The 18002-nt window shown below is 42.8% G+C and overlaps 1 protein-coding gene across 2 annotated transcripts in view; it reads left to right on the forward strand.

Moving 5' to 3' along the window:
- exd3 (exonuclease 3'-5' domain containing 3) overlaps positions 1-17501 on the forward strand; it is a 34153-nt gene extending 16652 nt beyond the window's left edge. For both annotated transcript variants that reach the window (XM_084034567.1, XM_084034568.1), the window contains exons 20-21: positions 16386-16452; positions 16617-17501. In XM_084034567.1, the coding sequence (XP_083890693.1) occupies positions 16386-16452; positions 16617-16960 (411 nt within the window). In that variant the 3' untranslated portion in view covers positions 16961-17501. The remainder of the gene's footprint in view (positions 1-16385; positions 16453-16616) is intronic.
- The last annotated feature ends 501 nt before the right edge of the window (positions 17502-18002 follow it).

The raw sequence follows: 18002 nt of genomic DNA on the forward strand, positions 1-18002 counted from the left end.
GATCTAAAAAATGATACAGAGGTCATGAAGGTGCCTCCAGCTTTTTGTATTATTATGTAATCGCATAGAGCAAGTCATCCTCCAACTTCCCCGCTCCGCATGCCGACGTGTCCTTGGGCAAGATACTGAACCCCAAATTGTCCCCGCAGGCTTTGCCATCAGCGTGTGAATGTGTATGGATGAGTTAGATCCTGATGTGCAGGTGGCTCCTCTGCCATCAGTGTATGAAGGCGTATGTTTGAATGTGTGTGAATTGGTGTGACTGAATATAGTGTAAAACTCAGTTGATTAGTCGATATAAGAAGGTAGCATCTATGACTGTCATATAATTATTTTTATTTTTTTGTGCAGTCTGTATATTGAAACAGAAAACAAGTTATCACAAAGACATTCTGAGGAACTGTTTGTCAAAACGCTCTATTTGTTCAAACAATTGTCTTGTTTGTTTGCCAACTCCTGGTGGATGATTTCAACTAAATACATCCATATATGACTTACTGATGACACAAATTCAACAACATTCTTTTTTACAGTCTAATTTATCACAGATCATGTACAAATTAACATTATTGTCATCCGAAAAAAAATAGACTTCCCATCTGCTGTGTCTTGGCAGGTACTTTTAATATCATGACATAGGCATATCATAATTTGTATGCATGCCACTATTAGCAAGTGACCTTGTAGACAACCCAAGGGCAAAATTGTATGCATACATGGATTCTTGTTGTTTAAAAACTACATTTAGCTGGTTATTTTACCTTTTCTTATCCCCCTCGTCTTCCAGCTTCCCCTTTTTTTGCTCACCAACATTGCTCCCTCCCTGTATCTGTTTCTCCTTCTCACCCTCTGCTTGGCCCTCTCTCTCCATCTCCCCTGCTCTCCCTCACCCCACTGTTCTCACCCTGCCTCTCTGCTCCGCTCCACTCCCAGTCTCACTCTCCTCCGTTTCAGATTAGCCAAGGCGAGGAATCCGGTGCAGCCGGCAGCTGGAATGTCCTGTTTGTCTTGCTCTGTTTGTGTGTGTGTGTGTGTGTTCGTGTGTGTTCATGTGTGTGTGTGTATGTGTGTGTGTGTGTGTGTGTGTGTGTGCGTGTGTGTGCGTGTGTGTGTGTGTGTGTGTGTGTGTGTGTGTGTGTGTGTGTGAAGTTGGTAAAGCTGGTGCTGCTTTTTGATGTGTTCCATTGTTTGAGAGCCAAGCTGCTTCCTGCCCCTGCTTTCCCCAAAAGCCTGAGAGAAACAGTGAGGAGGAAAACAAGAAGGGAGAGAAATTGAGAGAATACGTTGCAGTGACAGGTTGAGATGGAGAGAGAGAGGGAGGCAAGAAGGTGGACTAAGAATGAGAAAATAGAAGGGGAGATGGGGGAGGAAGTGATGGAGGGATGGAAAAGGGAGGAGAGAGTTAGAGAGGGAGGAAGAGAGGTGAGAAGGAAGGAGGGAGAGCTTCAATAGGGCTTTTCCTCCAAACACCAATACAATGAAGTAGTGCGTAATTTCCCATGTCACCCACACCCACACACACACACACACACTCACACACACACACAAAGTTTCTCATCAGTATTATAGCTCTCTTTTCAGGCAGTTATTCTTCAGTGTTTCACATTTTTCTCTCATGCTTGCGCTCTGTTTCTATGGTCTGTGTGTGGTCTGACACTGTGGAAGGCAGAGGCAATACAGATAAAGAGAGAATGAGAAATTACGAGGAAGTATAAGCAAAATAGTTTGATACAGATAAGGGAAGAGCTGCAGAGGAAGAAGGTGTCCGTACAGCAAGAAATGAAAAGTTGTGAATTAAGAAAAGAAAAAATGGCACGATGCCATGTGGGTGCATGTTGCCAATGTGGGACATTTCCCTGTGAAAATGTGGACGTGCATAAATCATTCAACATGTGTTTTTGTGTATGTGTGTTGGCTTTCGTGTGTGTGTGTATGAGTTGCTGGCTGGTGGAGGGGTTTTGACGGGGCAGAGTAGAGCATTCCTGCTGGGTGGTGATGTCATGAGAACTAGCTCTCTGCTTGCAGACAGACAGCCCTGTTTATGTTCCCCTCCAGAGGAGAAACCACACTGTGTGTGTGTGTGTGTGTGTGTGTGTGTGTGTGTGTGTGTGTGTGTGCGTGTGCGCGTGCGCGCGTGTGTGCGTGTGTGTGTCTGTCTGACTATTCTCTGTCTGTCTGTTATTGGCTCATGGGGGAGGTGGGGAAGCCGAGAGGCACTCGAGAGGGTCTACTTTCCCCTGCCGCTCAGGGAGAGGGAACCACTTACTGATGCCTTCCTCTCAAACATACACAGAGAAAGAGGAAGTTTCTCATGTTTAGTACAGTAGCCACACAGCCAGACTGTGTTGCTCTTAGTGATCGCCCTCTGCGTCTAAATAGTCTCCTAAGGGAGGCAGAATTCTTTGCAGGATAATAACATCGCTCGGGTCAGCTAATGTGAACAATTTAACAGATATGAAGCCTTTAAAAATCCATAATAGTTCACTGTGTTGAATACCCTGAATTATCTCTAGGTACACAAGTCAGGCTGAAAATATAATTAGGGCATGATTCTCTGAAACCAGTTGCAAAAGTCGCTCAAACCTTTGTTCATTAGAAATGTTTGTGAACAATTCGATTAGCACTAAAGCATGATTAGCTATGCATCTCAAAGGTCACCCCCAAAATTAGCTTCCGCCGTTGAAATCGAAGTAGGTACGTTTTAGAAAATGTTGTGAGAACTAGCCCCAGCAATCGTGTTTTCCTCTCCCAGATACTGCTGGTATGACTGTCTTTGTGTCTGTGGTCATGGTATAATGGTTTCCCTTGCGATAGTGAAATGTGATCTTCGCTCTTTGCAGCTTAGTGCATCATAGATCATTCTCCCACACTCAACACGCGGTGCAACATAGCCAACCAACCAAACTCATTCTGCCTGTGCTTCACACAACTGGGATGATAAAGAATCCATGTCAGCCATGCGAATACCTGCCAGTGAGAAAGAGGTTTAGGGTCATTATTATCACAACCCTGTGGCACATGGGCCCACTTTAGTAGCTTGGGTAACTCCTCCACATGCAGACATGCTTTGGCGTCAGCCACGCTCGCTCACGTGATATTACAAATGAGTCTTTTTGGCAGAAACCCAATTCTTTTACCTTCTATTTGAAGGGTTGTTTTGGACTCTGTGCTGATTGCTGTGCCTTCCAGGAGAGAAAATAACTTGATTGTAGGTTTAAGCCAAGAATATGAGGGTTACATCAGTTTGTCTGGAGGCAAACAACTTAACGGGCTAACGTGGAGCCAGTATTCTGTTTACTGATTGATTCAAGACTGCTTATTACCCTGTTGTTGTCATTCTACCATATTTGAAGTTTTGTATTTTTATATATATATATATATATATATATATATATATATATATATATATATATATATCCTGTTTAACTACATGACCGAACAGCATCATAGCACACAGCTCTAGGATGCAAAACTAGAAGTTTATTGTTAGATATGTGGTTTTTCTAATGTTTAGGACACCAGCTTAATCACTGGTGAAAACATGTAGTTATAAAAGCAATATTTAAGAAGGAAAGGTACCTTGTTTGTGTTTACAATAGCAACATCCTCTCCGGCATAAATGAGTTCGAGGAACCAATCATGTAGCTCTTCTCTGCTGTGTTATTATCTGCATAATTTTAGTTACCTTTTAGCTCATGATTGCTGCCTCTCCGGATGATGAATGTGTGTGGTCTGTTGTGTGTGTGCTTAGTGTCACACAAGAGTAGGGGTATTGAAGTCCTGTTGTTGTATGTGTCTTCCTGTCTCCTGTTTATAGAGCTTCGAGACGTTAAGATAACGCGTGTGCGGTGAAGGAAGCACATCCAGCGTACAACATGCTAAACTTGCTTGCTAATAACTTATTTGAAGTGTTGGGTCACCAAGGTTGATAGCGTTGTTAAGAATATTGACGGACTAACTTATCAGAGTGAATACATCGGTTTTGGACAAATGTGTGCAAAGATGTTCATGATACTAACCATTCGTAAACTCCCCATTTATAATATTCAGGAATTCGGCCAGCTGTTTTCTCTGTTTCTCTGAAGACCATGTGCAATTGCCAGTAGACCCTTCTTGCGATAGCAGAATTAACCGGTAGAGGAGGGGTAGCTCCTCTAGTTAATTGATCACAGATGGCTTCGTTCTCTAGGACAGATACAAGTACAAAATGCTAAATTGGGTAACCAAATATACTTGCCATGAACATAACAAGTCAGAGTCTATGTGTGGGAAACACTGGTTTGTGCAAAACATCTCAGATCCTGGTCCACAGGAACCAGAGCCCTGTTGGTATTCTAGCATCAATCAAGAACTAATATGCCCCGTTGAAACGCAGTGTCACATGAATGTGGTTAATGCAACTGATTGGATAGAAAACCAGCAAGTCTGGGAACCTCTGGCCTATGGAGTTTTCCAACAATAACCCAACCATTGTGGTCCTATTTTATTTTTTTCAACATCCCTAAGTATGTGCACACTGTGTGTTAGGGCTAGTGTGTGTGTGTGTGTGTGCGCGTGCAGTTTCCAAGAATGAGTTGTGTCAACAATTAAATTTAAACCTCATGGATTCAGAGATATTAGATGGTAACCCCCCACATAGTCTGTGGTTTGAGAACTCAACCACAGTACAGTGTGTGCGTGCGTGCATGTGTGTGTTTTGATGTTCCTCGGATATATTGCTGAACTTTTACTTGTCTCAGATGTGTGAAACCGTGTACATCATCATTGTGACTCTGTTTTCACAGTTTATGTTCTGGATGTGTGTATGTACATTCTGTGAACATTCTTTAGATGACTGACCTGCATTCGCAACGGGCCGTGCTGCTTGTACGTGCATGTGTAAGTCTTGGGAATGTGAGGCCAGCTCGGCTTTCAAACTTGAAACTAAGTCTTGCCGTGGTTCTTCCTAAAGCCTGCAGTTTGCGTGATGTGATGCTATCAGGAGGTTAGAAACCTGTTTTCTTTGGGAGCTGCTGGCTTGGCAGGAACGCACACATTTTTTTCTTTCTTTCTTCTCTGTTACTCACAGAGTCAGATTAAAGTGAAAGTCCTTGCAAAGTGGGAATGGTCAGGCAGGACACCCCCCCTTAGGGAGCAAAGAGGTAGAAGGCTGGAGAGGTCAGGCTGCTTGGCCTGGGAAAGGCCTGAAAGAGCAAAGGGGGGCAGTGTGGATAGATTGAGATAGATGGATTGATACAAATCAGGAGGAGAAAAGAGCAAAGAGAGAGCACATAGAAGAGAGGAATAAGATATATATATATATATATATATATATATATATATATATATATATATGTGTGTGTATGACATTAATCTCTTTAATAGCTGCAACTGCATATTAGTTGTAAATGTGGGTGTTTCTAGGATCTCCCCTTTTTTTATGCTTTTTAAGGCACCTTATTTATATTAAAGTACAAAAAAAATCCGAAATCTATTTATTTTCATTGTGAATTTGAATATATATTATTACTATTAAAGACAGACTAATCTGTCATATAGGCCGAGTCGATCCTTTTGCTAATTTAGTTACTAAGTTAAGGTAATGAGCCGGTTCATTTCAAAATAAAGCAAGTTGTTGATCCCTGGTTTAAGCCAAGATTTCTTGTACTTCTAAGCTACAGATTTCTTGTACTTCTAAGCTACAGAGAGACCCTCGGGATATAAATGGGATGGAAAATTAGACCCACAGTAGGTAAAAAAAAAAAAAAAAAAAAAAAAATAGAGAGAAAATGGGATGATGCACAACTTGCGTCTTTCCCCCATTTCCTCCTCCTCCTCATTCAGGCCAAGGAAAACCAGCATCTAATATTTCTCATCGGAACTTCCGCCCAGCATTTAAACTAATGTCATGAAGTCCGAGACCTTTGTTTGCATGCATGTATTCTTTTGTGTACAATCTGAGGACCATCAGCATTGCCTGTGCTCTAACACAAATAATACAATAAAATACCACGGAAAGTATGAGCAGTTTTGATACACGTGTCAGCTACTTTAGTTTTCTTTTAAATCCTGAAAACTATAGTTTTGATTTGACCTGTGATGTTATCATTGGAAGGATCACATGTCTGATATCCTACCATATTTTTCTGTGACAAAGGGCCTAGTAAGGCTGTGGTGCATACAAATAACAAATCTTATCATATGCAAATTCCGATAATAAAAAGATAATCATAGCCCAATTCATCAAACAAACTTGTCATATGCTTTATAATTAGAATACATGGGGACTGGACTGCAAAGAATCAAGAATTATGATCATAAAAGCACATTTCTATTTGAGTTTGAGATTTAAGTGTAGAGACTTCCCCTCCCCGAGTATTGTTTAAAAGTTATTTTTGCCTCACTGTTTAAAATGTATGAATGCCAACCATTCCAGTCATCTCATTCCTCACTTATATAAACGTTTAGACCGAACGCTTGTTATTGCACGTGAGGTTGCGGGTGTGACTGGGTGTGTGATGGTGTAGTATTAGTGTACTGGTCTGGTGTGAGTGTTTATGGTTAAGGGTGTAGCCTTTTTTTGCGTGGGACGCTTATATCTATTGACAGTAGGGCCATTAAAAGTGTGTGAGTGTGAGAAGGAAAGCTTTCCGTATGTCCCACCAACTCAAACCAAAGCCGCATATCCATTAATGAATTAATGTTGCAACTCAAGCTACCCAGCGTCCCCTTTGTTGTTGGTGGAAAGCAGAGGTGACTGGAGTGCCTGAGTACCTGTCTGTCTGGATGATCCCATGGACCTCCTACACACACACACACACACACACACACACACACACACACAGGGCTCCTTGGATGCAGGGAGCCCTTTCTTTCTTTCTTTCCCTCCATTTTCCTGCTGTCTATTTTGGTCAACTGGTGGCCCGTTCCCACAGTGCTGCTGTTCCCATGGTTATCGCCGCGGAGATAGCGAATGGGGGTTGGGGTGGTGGTGGGCTTGACAGAGACCGGGAGAGACAGCGTTGCTCTGTTCGAAGAGATAGGGGACTCTGTGGCTGTAGGGGAGGCGGGGTGAGGTGGGGTGGATTGGGAGCTGGGGGGGAGGGGGGGTGAATGAAGGGTATGGGGTTGTGCGTGTGTGTGAGTGTGTGTGATGTGTAGCTCCCATGAAGGGCACAGGTGGCCCAAGAAGATTAAGCCAATATGGGGTCTCATTAGATGCACATTTATTTATTGAATCTGCTCGGTGATATTCATATACTAAATAGCCTTGAATTATCAATTAAAAACATGGATTGTATGTATTTGAATACATCCATCATATTTGATGAGAATGATACAGGCTTGCTGATACTTTGTTTTTGATATGAGGTCAATATCGGCCTCGGATATCATGTTTTTCTAACCTTATGTGAGACTTCTTTCTGAGGGTAGATGCTACTTCCTGAGATTGAGAGGTGAGGTGGGGTGCAAAAAGAGAGGTAGCAAAGGAAGTGGAGACTAGCAAGGGTAGTAGCCAGGACCTGGTAAAGTGGGGGGGCTGAGGGCCAGCGAAGGGAGGGGTGCGGGGGGGAGTGCGGGGCTCAGAAAGAGGGACGGATTCAGTTCCCACACTTCTAATTACTGTGTCACTGGAGACTGAAAGGGGACTGCCCCTGGCCCTAGGGAATTTGCTGGGACCGGTCGCAGAGAGGGAGCAGCAGTGGAGGGAGGGAAGGGGGCAGAGGAGCGGAGGGAGGGAAGGAAGGGTAGAATTAAGGAGGGTGTATGACACAGGAACTCTCTCCATCGTCCTTTCTTTTGGTTTTACCTCATTGCATTCACACTAGAGGTGAACCCCTTTACTGCAAGTCCCCTCCCCACCCCTCCTCTGCCCTAATACCACAACCTCTCACCTCCGACCCACTTCTACTTAACCCTCCCTTACCCTCCTCCACCTCCGTCCTCTCTTTCCCTTCAGCCTTTGTTCGCCATCATGTACTGCTTCCTTTTTACCCCCACATCCCCTTTTCTTTCTTTTTTTTTACCTCCCCCTCTACCTCTCTGTGTTTCTAATGCTGCGTTCCTCTCCCGTGTCTCCTGTTGACATGAACAAGGCTCCCAGAGACACTTTGATGTGACACACACACACACACACCAATATCTTATTCTACATCATTATTGCCACTTAACCCTGACCCCTTTTCCTTTTTTGCCTTTATCTCTGCCTCCCATAGCCTTTCGTGTGTGTGTGTGTGTGTGTGTGTGTGTGTGTGTGTGTGTGTGTGTGTGTGTGTGTGTGTGTGTGTGTGTGTGTGTGTGTGTGTGTGTGTGTGTGTGTGTGTGTGTGTGTGTGTGTGTGTGTGTGTGTGTCCCCTGATAGCATATAATGACCCTGTGACAAACATAAACCCCTTTAACCGAGAGATTCTGCAATACTGTTGTAAAGAAGAGCAAAAGATGCAGTGTGATGTGTAACAAACACATTGGATAGCAGCTTGCATCCTAAACAATAATGCGAGTGAACTGACTGACGAGGTGTTTTTGTCTCCTTAATTCACTGCCTTTCTCCGTTTCTGTGGGTTAGCTGCTAACTGCTGCTAAATCTTGCACTAGTTGAGGCCTACAGATAACACGTCATCAAAAACGTCACACACTTTCGCTGTGCTCACTGATGTCGTTTTACCAACATATTGTTTTATTGCCATATAAATAAGACCTGGAAAAAGTATATACCAGCCCACACACGTGTGAATCTGGCCAGCAGTGTATGCGTCAAAGTGCAGAATTAGCCAATTAGAAGGCCAACTGTATGTAAACTGATTTGTTGGTACCCGGAAACTGAGTCGTTTCATCTCTGTTCCCTCATAGTTCTCCAGGAGAGAACCAGACCTGCAGTGGCAACCGTCACCACTGTCAATATTTACAGTTGTGGATGAATCACTCTGTATTACAATAACATTCCCTGCATGCCTGCGTGCGTTTACATCAGGAAGAGATGAGGGAAAATGGGAGAAGGGGTGAAGGGAGGGGGGGGGACTTCAGGCTGAAGTATGCGCCAGCAGCGATAAACGTTGAGCAAAGGAATCTGCCGGTGGCTCTCCCATGACGGAGCTATGTGTGTGTGCAGATGTAGTTCAGGTTGATGGATTCAGGTTGAGTGGGTGGAATTTCAGTTTGGCGGGTGTGTGGGTGTAGTGACAGTTTGAGAACTGTTAGCGCATGTTGAGGAAAGCTGTGGATGTCGTAACAATATTGGGTTGAATGGGTGCAGTGGAGGCACGGGAAGAATTAGCATATTTAGAGAGTTTTAGAGTGCGAGCGTCTGTTAAACATCACACAGGAAGGGGTGGGGGGGCAGCATTTGGTGCACCATATCTGCTTCAAAAGGACAAATGTTAACAGTAGCACGGATGCTTTATATTTGAGAGAACCAGTTGTCTTTATTGCACACAAGACAACACCACAAAACCCACCATGTGTCTACTTAACAATCATGTTTTCCAAATGAAAACAGGCCGAGAAGGATCCCAGGGTTTGTGGAGTTTTCTCTCAGTTTAATAGGTGTTTAATAGGTTGTGAGAACAATTCAGAGTACTGTTGCTTCTTATATGAATCTCCGGACAAGCATCATTTATAATTCAGCAGGTTCAAAGCAAAGAGTGCTCAAGGGGAGGTTGTTGGGGGGGTTGCATCATTAGGGCTTGCTGTCGCGATTAATGGAGGCAAAGCCTTATTTTACACTCTCTAACTTATGTAATGCAATTTTTCATTTACGGTTACTTTAAATTGCCATTATACCATATCAAACTAAATTACTACTGGATTAAATTTGATGTCAAATCAATTACAGGACTAATTGTTTCACCTAACGCCGATCTGCTCTGTCCGAAGCACGGACCAATTTTCAGTTGTGATCCAACCCAACACTGACATGGGAATTAACTACTACAATTGAAAAGCACAGGAGGGCAAGTGTTGAATGTCAATGTCACCACATTGCTCCTCCAACTTACAATGTTTAGAGTCTGGCTGTTTTAACTCATCATACAAAAAAAGCAACCAATCAATGGATGCTGGCTGGCAATTGAATCAAGCTTTTTATGTTTTTGAGATGAGCTGTTTTCATCCCTCTTCAAAACCCACTGCCCAGTGAGCAGCATTGTCAATGGACCTTTTCAGTATGTTGTTTTCCTCAGCTGTTTGGCTTTGACTGGCCCCAGCTATCTGGCGACTGAAGAGAAGGGGGGGAAAGAATACTTGGAGATGTAGAGAAAGAATGAGGTTAGAGGTGAGAGACAACTAGAGAGAAGGGGAGAGGAAGATTGAAGGGAACACTGGAAGGGAGTAGATGGAGCTTCAAGCAAGACGTATAACAAGAGAGAAGACATAGGGCCAGTTGGAGAGATAGGGATATAGAGGTTTAAGGTTGAGTGGGTAAAAAAACCCAGAATGAACCGACTGTGTCTAGCAAAGGGAAAGCATTAGTGCTATTTGTGCGACGGCTAGAGTGTTATCTGCTAGACTGTAGACTATTATCTTCTTCATTACCCCTTTTAGAGAGCTCAATAAAGAGGGACCACGGAGCGGAAGAAAAGGCAGAAATGTTGAGGCCAAGTAGAGGGTGAGAAAATGGTTGAAAGTGGAAAACACAGTTGACGGGAGAAAGAAACAAAAAGGGATTGAGCAAGAGTTAAACAGACTCGGGGAGTCAGGCTAAGCCAGGCATAAGATAATTAAAGTTTCCCTATATTCTGAAGGGCAGAGGCATGAATGTGCCTCATTCGGTGTTGCTGTGGGTCACCTGTCACAGCTCCTAATGTAGAATAATAACTGCATGTTAATGAAATGAGAGATTCTCTGTTAACTAAGGCAACCACGTATACTGAATTTGATGAGCATGTTGAAAAAAGCCATAGTACGACCACTTCAATGATGACAATCTGCATATGCAATGCTGCATTTCATATGTGTAGGACATGAATGATTTGAGTGACAAGAGGTTAAAGAATAATATAAAGTGAAAGAAATGTATTTACACTCTTTAGCTGCTTGTTCAAAGACAAAAGTCAGGGAATGTATTCATGGCAGTTTTTCCAATAAGATGGATGTTGGGTCAAAGCCCTCAAACCTCAGGAAAATGAAAGGGTAGAGCATGTGGGGCAATTGACCCTTCTTTAAGCCCCGCCCCCCGCTGTCGGCGGTACCAGGAGCCCACACAGTCCAAGAATAAATATTATATATGCTAATGTACTCTGCTAATCTTGCTTTAAGTTGTACAATTACTTGGTAATTGAATGAATTCACTGCCCAACACTGCTTATATCTCCTTCCATCTTCTCCGGGTATTACTTGTGACCCGGGCACAACGTTTAACCATGACTCGAAATCCAAAAAGGCCTGAAATTGAGAAAATCTGTAAGGATTGTATGAGAATCTGGAGATGAGCCGTTTAGTTGTCAGACCCTGTTCGGAGCTCGGTCTATGGTATATTATGATTTGTCAGTCTAAATTCAAGATCGTTGACATAATAAAGCAACTTGACATAGAAACCATAGCACATCTGTCTGGTGTGATGTGAAAAGAAGTGGACTGGATTTGTAAAATCGTCTTTGTGCATGCCAATTTCCAAACTGTTTACATTTGCAGTCATAGTCAATGTGACAAAACTGGATGCATCCCTGGGAAAATCAGGACAGGGCGCAACGTGAGTCAGGGGAGGAGTGCGACTGTGAGAGAGGTGCATGTGAGCTTTTTTTACATCTTCTGCATGCCTGCGGAGTAAGTGTGCGTGTGTATGTTTGTACATGTGTGTGATTGAAGTGACTCAGAGGAAGGTGTGTGTGATGTCGAGCCCAGACAGGCTCTGCTGTGGTCCAAGTTCAGGTTGCTGTCAGGTGGTAATGGTTAGTTAGCAGAGCTGGTAATTACGTCAGACTGTCGGGTTGAGACACTGGCCAGATACCCTCAGGGTACTGTGGGAAAGTACATTTAGTCGGTCACTGCAGTATTTCCCTTCATACTCCTGCTGCAGCAGGAAGGTGACCCCCACACCAGGTATTTAGAGACAGTATATACAGGAAGGATTACTTTATAAATGGTACCAAACCTGTTCAAAAAGCAGACGAAATTAATTTGCAGTACAATTATAGTAATATGATGATGAGGAAGAGAGTAATAAGAAGGAATTAACCTAGTAGACATGCTTGGTTCTGTCTTTAAAAGGGTGTTTATCATATTGTACTGTCAATTTACATTTTTGTGTGAATCAATTATATTTCCCAGTATTTTTTATGGAATCCCATCACTCTGTCCATTACATTATACACTTTATGTGCTTTATTTCATCAGATTTTAACTAAATTCAGATCAACAATAGCTCACATGAAGCCCATCTGAGTTTACTAAATTATTGACCATTGCACACCCATCTTCTCATTTACCTTTTTTCCAACATGAGAAGGGAGATTGCAATTGTCTAACTGCACCTCAATTTGGCTGCATTTGAAATTCCACCTTGTAGCAAATGTAGGGGATAAAATACAAATTTAGCATTAGACCATAAAATATAAGAGCTACTTCAACCCCACAAGTAGGATTTTACAATTACTGAACCATGATTTAATGATCGACACTGACATGATGTCAGCTTGTTCATTGGAAGAGTGCTAAATGAAGCCGCAGAAAATGAAAACGGGTCACTTTTCCAGTTTGCCCCCGTCAGTAAAAAAAGAATTGTTGTGCCAGGTTGTCAATTGCTGTTGAAAGGTATCCAAGTCATCTAGCATGACCTTGGGACTGTGGGAAAAAAAGAGAAAAGGTCAATGGTTTCAGCTGGTCAGCTTCTCCTTACTCATCATTTTTACAGTAGTGTGAAGCTGCTTTTTCCAGTTCCGTGTGCCATCCCAAAATATGCCAGACGGTCCCAGACATGGGACGATGGGAGCAAACAATGAATCTCTGGTGTTGTATGTTTTATTTTTCTTACCTTGGAAGGGATACTGTTGTTTCAAGAAAAGAAAAAAAGTCATTTTCTTATATACAGTGTATATGTTTTAGACCACAGCAACCTTGGAAAGTGTAATTAAGTATTTTTAACCTTTTACTTGGACTTGATATTCACAGTGAGACTGAAAAGACACATTTCCTAATGGAAACCATGGGGCAGTTCATCCTCCCCTCTCGCTCTTCTTCTCTCCGGTTCCCACACTGCCCCTTACCTGACTTACCACAATTTGAATCAAATCACTAGTGCCCAATTGGCTGCTCTGACCATGTGACCCACGTCGGCCCTAAAAGCACCGCCTTTTGAGATTGGTCTCAGATTTTCCCATGGGAGCTGCCTACGGAGCCAGTGCTCTGTGTGTGTGTGTGTGTGTGTGTGTGTGTGTGTGTGTGTGTGTGTGTGTGTGTGTGTGTGTGTGTGTGTGTGTGTGTGTGTGTGTGTGTGTGTGTGTGTGTGTGTGTGTGTGTGTGTGAGCATGTTAGGGAAAAATCTCCCACCCCCCTCCCTCCCTCTCTTTCCTACCTCCTCTCCACTATCCCCCTTTCTCCTCTTTTTTTTCCACCACCTCCCATCCTTTGAAACACAGTATCACACTTTAGATAGTCTTTGTTGTCACGGCAAGGAGCATTCTTTCTCCGGCGAGGCCACACGGAGTGTGAGAATGCAGTAGGTTCCCTAAAAAACACAGCAAGAACAAAAGGCAGACGCAGTAAGAAAATGTAGCAACTGCCTTAAACTTTACAGAGTTAATAAAAAGAAGAAAATGTGTTTTATTTTGGCAGATTTCATATTTATTTTTGATCTCATGGCCTGAGCTCAAAGCCAATTATTGAAATATGATTTGTTTGCAAATGCCGTAGGGAGAATCTTGTGTATTGCAGTTAGAGAAGACATGCTCAAAACAATCAATCAATTAAATGACAGTGAGGACCGGTTTGCATGCATCAGTTCTATAAAAACGTTTAAAAATCCAGACTGCGGTGACAGAAGCCACATCTTGCTACTTGATGATCCCTAACTTGATATTTTGCCTGTGCTAACACGCCGAATTATGATAGGTTTGACAACACTTGTCAGTCTAATGTTTTCTGTGTCGCTAGACTTGCAGGGGCAGAGAAGGCACCCTCGTATGTTTGGGCTCCTTTGTCTCTCTGACAACTGTGTGCTTAAAGAACTTCACGAGTTAAGTGGTGCTGTGGAAAAATCAGGTCCTCATATTCCGCAGCAAGACAAAAACAGAAAAAAAATGTCACAGAAATCAGCCGGTCCAAGTCGACTTTAAATCTTAAATGAAAACCCAGAGCTACCATGTGTTCATTAATATATAAGGCACCGCAAGACCTCACCACACTAACCAAGCTCGTTTTATCATGTAAATTACTGAGAACCAATTAAAGCAACAATTAATATGTTGATATGTTAATATCGCTGTAATATTCGTCATAAGTTATTTTCTAAATGTACGTAATTTCACTTCTTTGCTTCATTTATTCGTCTAATTATAATACAATTTTTTGAACTAGCCGTATTGTCATTAATTCTAGATAGAATGCCTTCCATCGAGGTTGCGTGTGTGTGAGATGGGGTGCGTGTGTGCCTGCCCATCCGTGGCTTAGCCTTGAGAGTTCAGAGCAGGTTCTGGCTTGCTCTACTCTGGGAAACTGTGAGCTGTGCAAATAGCTGGGTCTGTTTTCCTGGCTGTCGCCACACTTCTATGTGTGAGCCATGTGTATGCGCTGCGAGCGCTTGTATGCATGTGGTCTATGTGCACTGCGCGGCGTAGTCTGTGCACACTGTAACGTGTTTTGTCTGTGTGGTGAGTTTGAACGAGGAGATACAGAGCGTGCTGAGGGAGCGACGAGCTTTTATTCCCACAAACAACAGGAGATGACACCTCTGCTATTCCCACACCTCCACTGTCTCGCTGCTTTCTCCTGTCGCGACCTCACTTACCACAGAGGCAAACACCCTTCTGCATGTGCACTCAGAGGAGAAGACGCTTTGGATGTGTGTGTGTTTGTGTGTGTCCTCCCGATTTGCAGTTTTTATTCAACTTTTTCTGGGTAAAGAGAGGACATGCTGGCTTTAAGTGAGCCACTCAGGGATGTTGCTTTGTGAGGTCTGTGAGTGTGGTTTGATTTACAGCCCACCTCTAAGTGGAATGCTGTTTGCTGGGTGGAGCTCAGGTGTGTTGACAAGGCTTTTAGCACTGACATGCTGTCAGGACGGCTTACAGACGAGTGAGTGTGTGCACGTTAGGGGCCGGCAAACAAGGTCACTAATGTCCCACCAAGGAGACCTTTACCATGGAGAGCCAGGACAGCATGGACATGTGAATGTTACCGAGGCGTAAACGCTGTCTACACACACGCTGATCGGATCTTTCTGTAACACTTAGCCCCTTTCACACCAAAGAGTCTGGTCTACACCTGGTTTTAACCAAGTGTAGACCAGGGGGTTCACCCACGTGAATGGGTGAACTCTGGTCACTATTGTTACTAAAGTAAACTTACAGTAGCACACACCTTGCTGCTTAATCTCTGCGTTCATACACAGAATCTGGAGGCAAAGGGACAAGATTTTAGTAAATGAAGCGTTCTGGTTTCCTTCCTCCGAGTATTGACTAATCACGTTTGAGCAGGCTTTGGTTGAATGCAGGTAAACAGCCCGTAGGGAGAGCTGAAATAAAGATTTAAATCATTTTTTATTTTCAAAAAATAAGAACTTTTTATGGCCACTTTTGAAACAATCCAGTTGCTCTCCACTCTCTTAAATCTCAACTACTGTCTTGCATCTCAAGTTGCTAATCAGACTATAAACAATGAGCAGCATCTTGGCCTGAATGTCCGCTGACCACACAGGAACCCCAGAAATATAGCCTACAGAGGTTTATTCGTCGTCCAAGATTTTTTGTTATTTTCAAAAACCAGACACATCCACTTCATGCATGGGTCAGGTGTACAAAAGTGAAATAGTAGGTTTTAATTTATTTCTCAAACTCGTTTTGTCACAAAAACAAATTCTGTCACTTTTTATATGTGCAAACAAGTGTCTTCCAGGAAAACTGAAAATCTGCGCTGTTCCCTAATTGAACGATTTTATCACAACCTCTCCATTAGCCTTCAGGGTGTAGCTGTTTGGAACAGCTAAATACACTTTACCCTTCAGACGTCGCCCAACCAGTTTGTTTCAAGCGTACTCTGCCCTTTACAATATCTATAGCTTCAGATGCGGCCGTTGTGAGAACACCAACCAGTGACGATTAAGATGCAAATATATATTTAACTTGTTTTCAAGTTAATGGGAGCTGCCAGCGACTGTAAAATGATCATAGTAATCTATACCTCAATAATAAGACATGTTGGAATGATTGAAAGCTTTTTTTTCTGCTACTGATTATAGTTTCTATGTGTTTGTTCAGGCATGTAACAGTGATGAGTACGTGGCGGTGCCCAGAAAGGACATGGTCAGGATGCTTAAACAGAAAGGTCAGTCAAACCACAATTTTTGTAGATTTATGATTTATGATAGTGAATATAATATACTGTATAAGGACGTACATCCCTTCTTAGGTCTTTGCTTCTGATTGGTGTCGTTTTTAACTTGGTATGGACAAGAATAAAATCATTAAATGTGTGTATTTTGTTTGTAGGGTTTCTGCAGGGCGAGGACATCGCTGACCACACACAACAACAGGAAGAGGAGACGCTTGGTGACATTCTGACCCCTGAAATCCCCAGGTATGTTCAGTGTCAATGGGCCCCACTTTCGGGGCTGGACCCCGACACCCTGACCTTTCCCGGGGGGGCACCCGTACAGCTCCACACCGTGCCCCCTGGCCTCCTGCCGAGGATACCGCTCTTCTACGTCTGCACCAGATGTGGCAAGGTGTTCTGGGAAGGCTCTCACTTTGGCCGTGTCCTCTCCATGTTTGAGGATGTCTTGCACATAACAGGAGGGGACACTGAATCAGCTGCAGCCACACAGCAGGACTGACTGGTGTAGCTGCTGCACTTTATCTGACTCTCAAAGACAGCCAACATATTTTACATATTTAGAACCTAATTGTCATAAAATCCGTTGCCTTTTTTAAAATTTGCCCTTTTATAATTGACTAAGTAATCAAAGAGGCATACGGACTGCATTCCTCTCACCTCACCAGGGAGACACCGACTTCAAATCCATTGAAATAATCGGATTTTACCACCTGGTTATAAAATATTAGTCATACCAAAAAAAACGGATACATATAGTTTGATCGGTTCTACTTGGTCATTTTTGTTGATATTTGTATTTGCTGTTACACCACATTTGTGGTTTGGATCTTATTTAAATAATTTTAATTGTTCCTCAAGAAGTTTCCCTCACAAAGGAATTATTTTATCATACAGTTTCTTGCATTTTTTGTATTGTTTTGATTGAAAATGTGCAGGGAAATGATTAACCATTTAGCAGTCTGTGGTATATCTGTTTCATTCTCTGTGATCTGAATCTTTTCAACGATTTAGCTCGAAGCTGAATATGCGTTAATAAAATTCTTTTAATTTCCTTCATTAATATGTGAAAAGTCCTAATTGTTTTCTGTCGGTATACAGGTACTTCTTGATATGTTTAGGAATTTACAAAACAGATGGCAGAGGAAAGTGGACAGATTGATGAGATCATCTGAGCTTCACTGATGTCTGTCAGGTGTAACACTAAGAGTGTGGGGGTTTCCTGCCCCGAGGCTGAAGAGCAGAGGGGTCACAGAGTAACTCGACACACACACACACACACACACACCGCCTGAATCCCTTCATATTTTCTCATACCTTTCTTTCCAACTCTCCTCTGCTCTCCTCACGAACCCCACTGTGTTTGTGCGATTGCAGAAAATGATATCGCACAAAAGAGTTTTGAAAGATCTAATGTCCAGAAAACACCAGAATTCTTTTTAAAAATCCTAAACCCGAACCACAACCAGATGTGCACTTTATTTAGTTGATCACTTAACTTCATCATCGGCATCAAAAAAAGCCACAGGGATTTCCAAAGACAA

Source organism: Eutrigla gurnardus (assembly GCF_963514095.1).
Source record: "Eutrigla gurnardus genome assembly, chromosome: 19".
Taxonomy (NCBI): domain Eukaryota; kingdom Metazoa; phylum Chordata; class Actinopteri; order Perciformes; family Triglidae; genus Eutrigla; species Eutrigla gurnardus.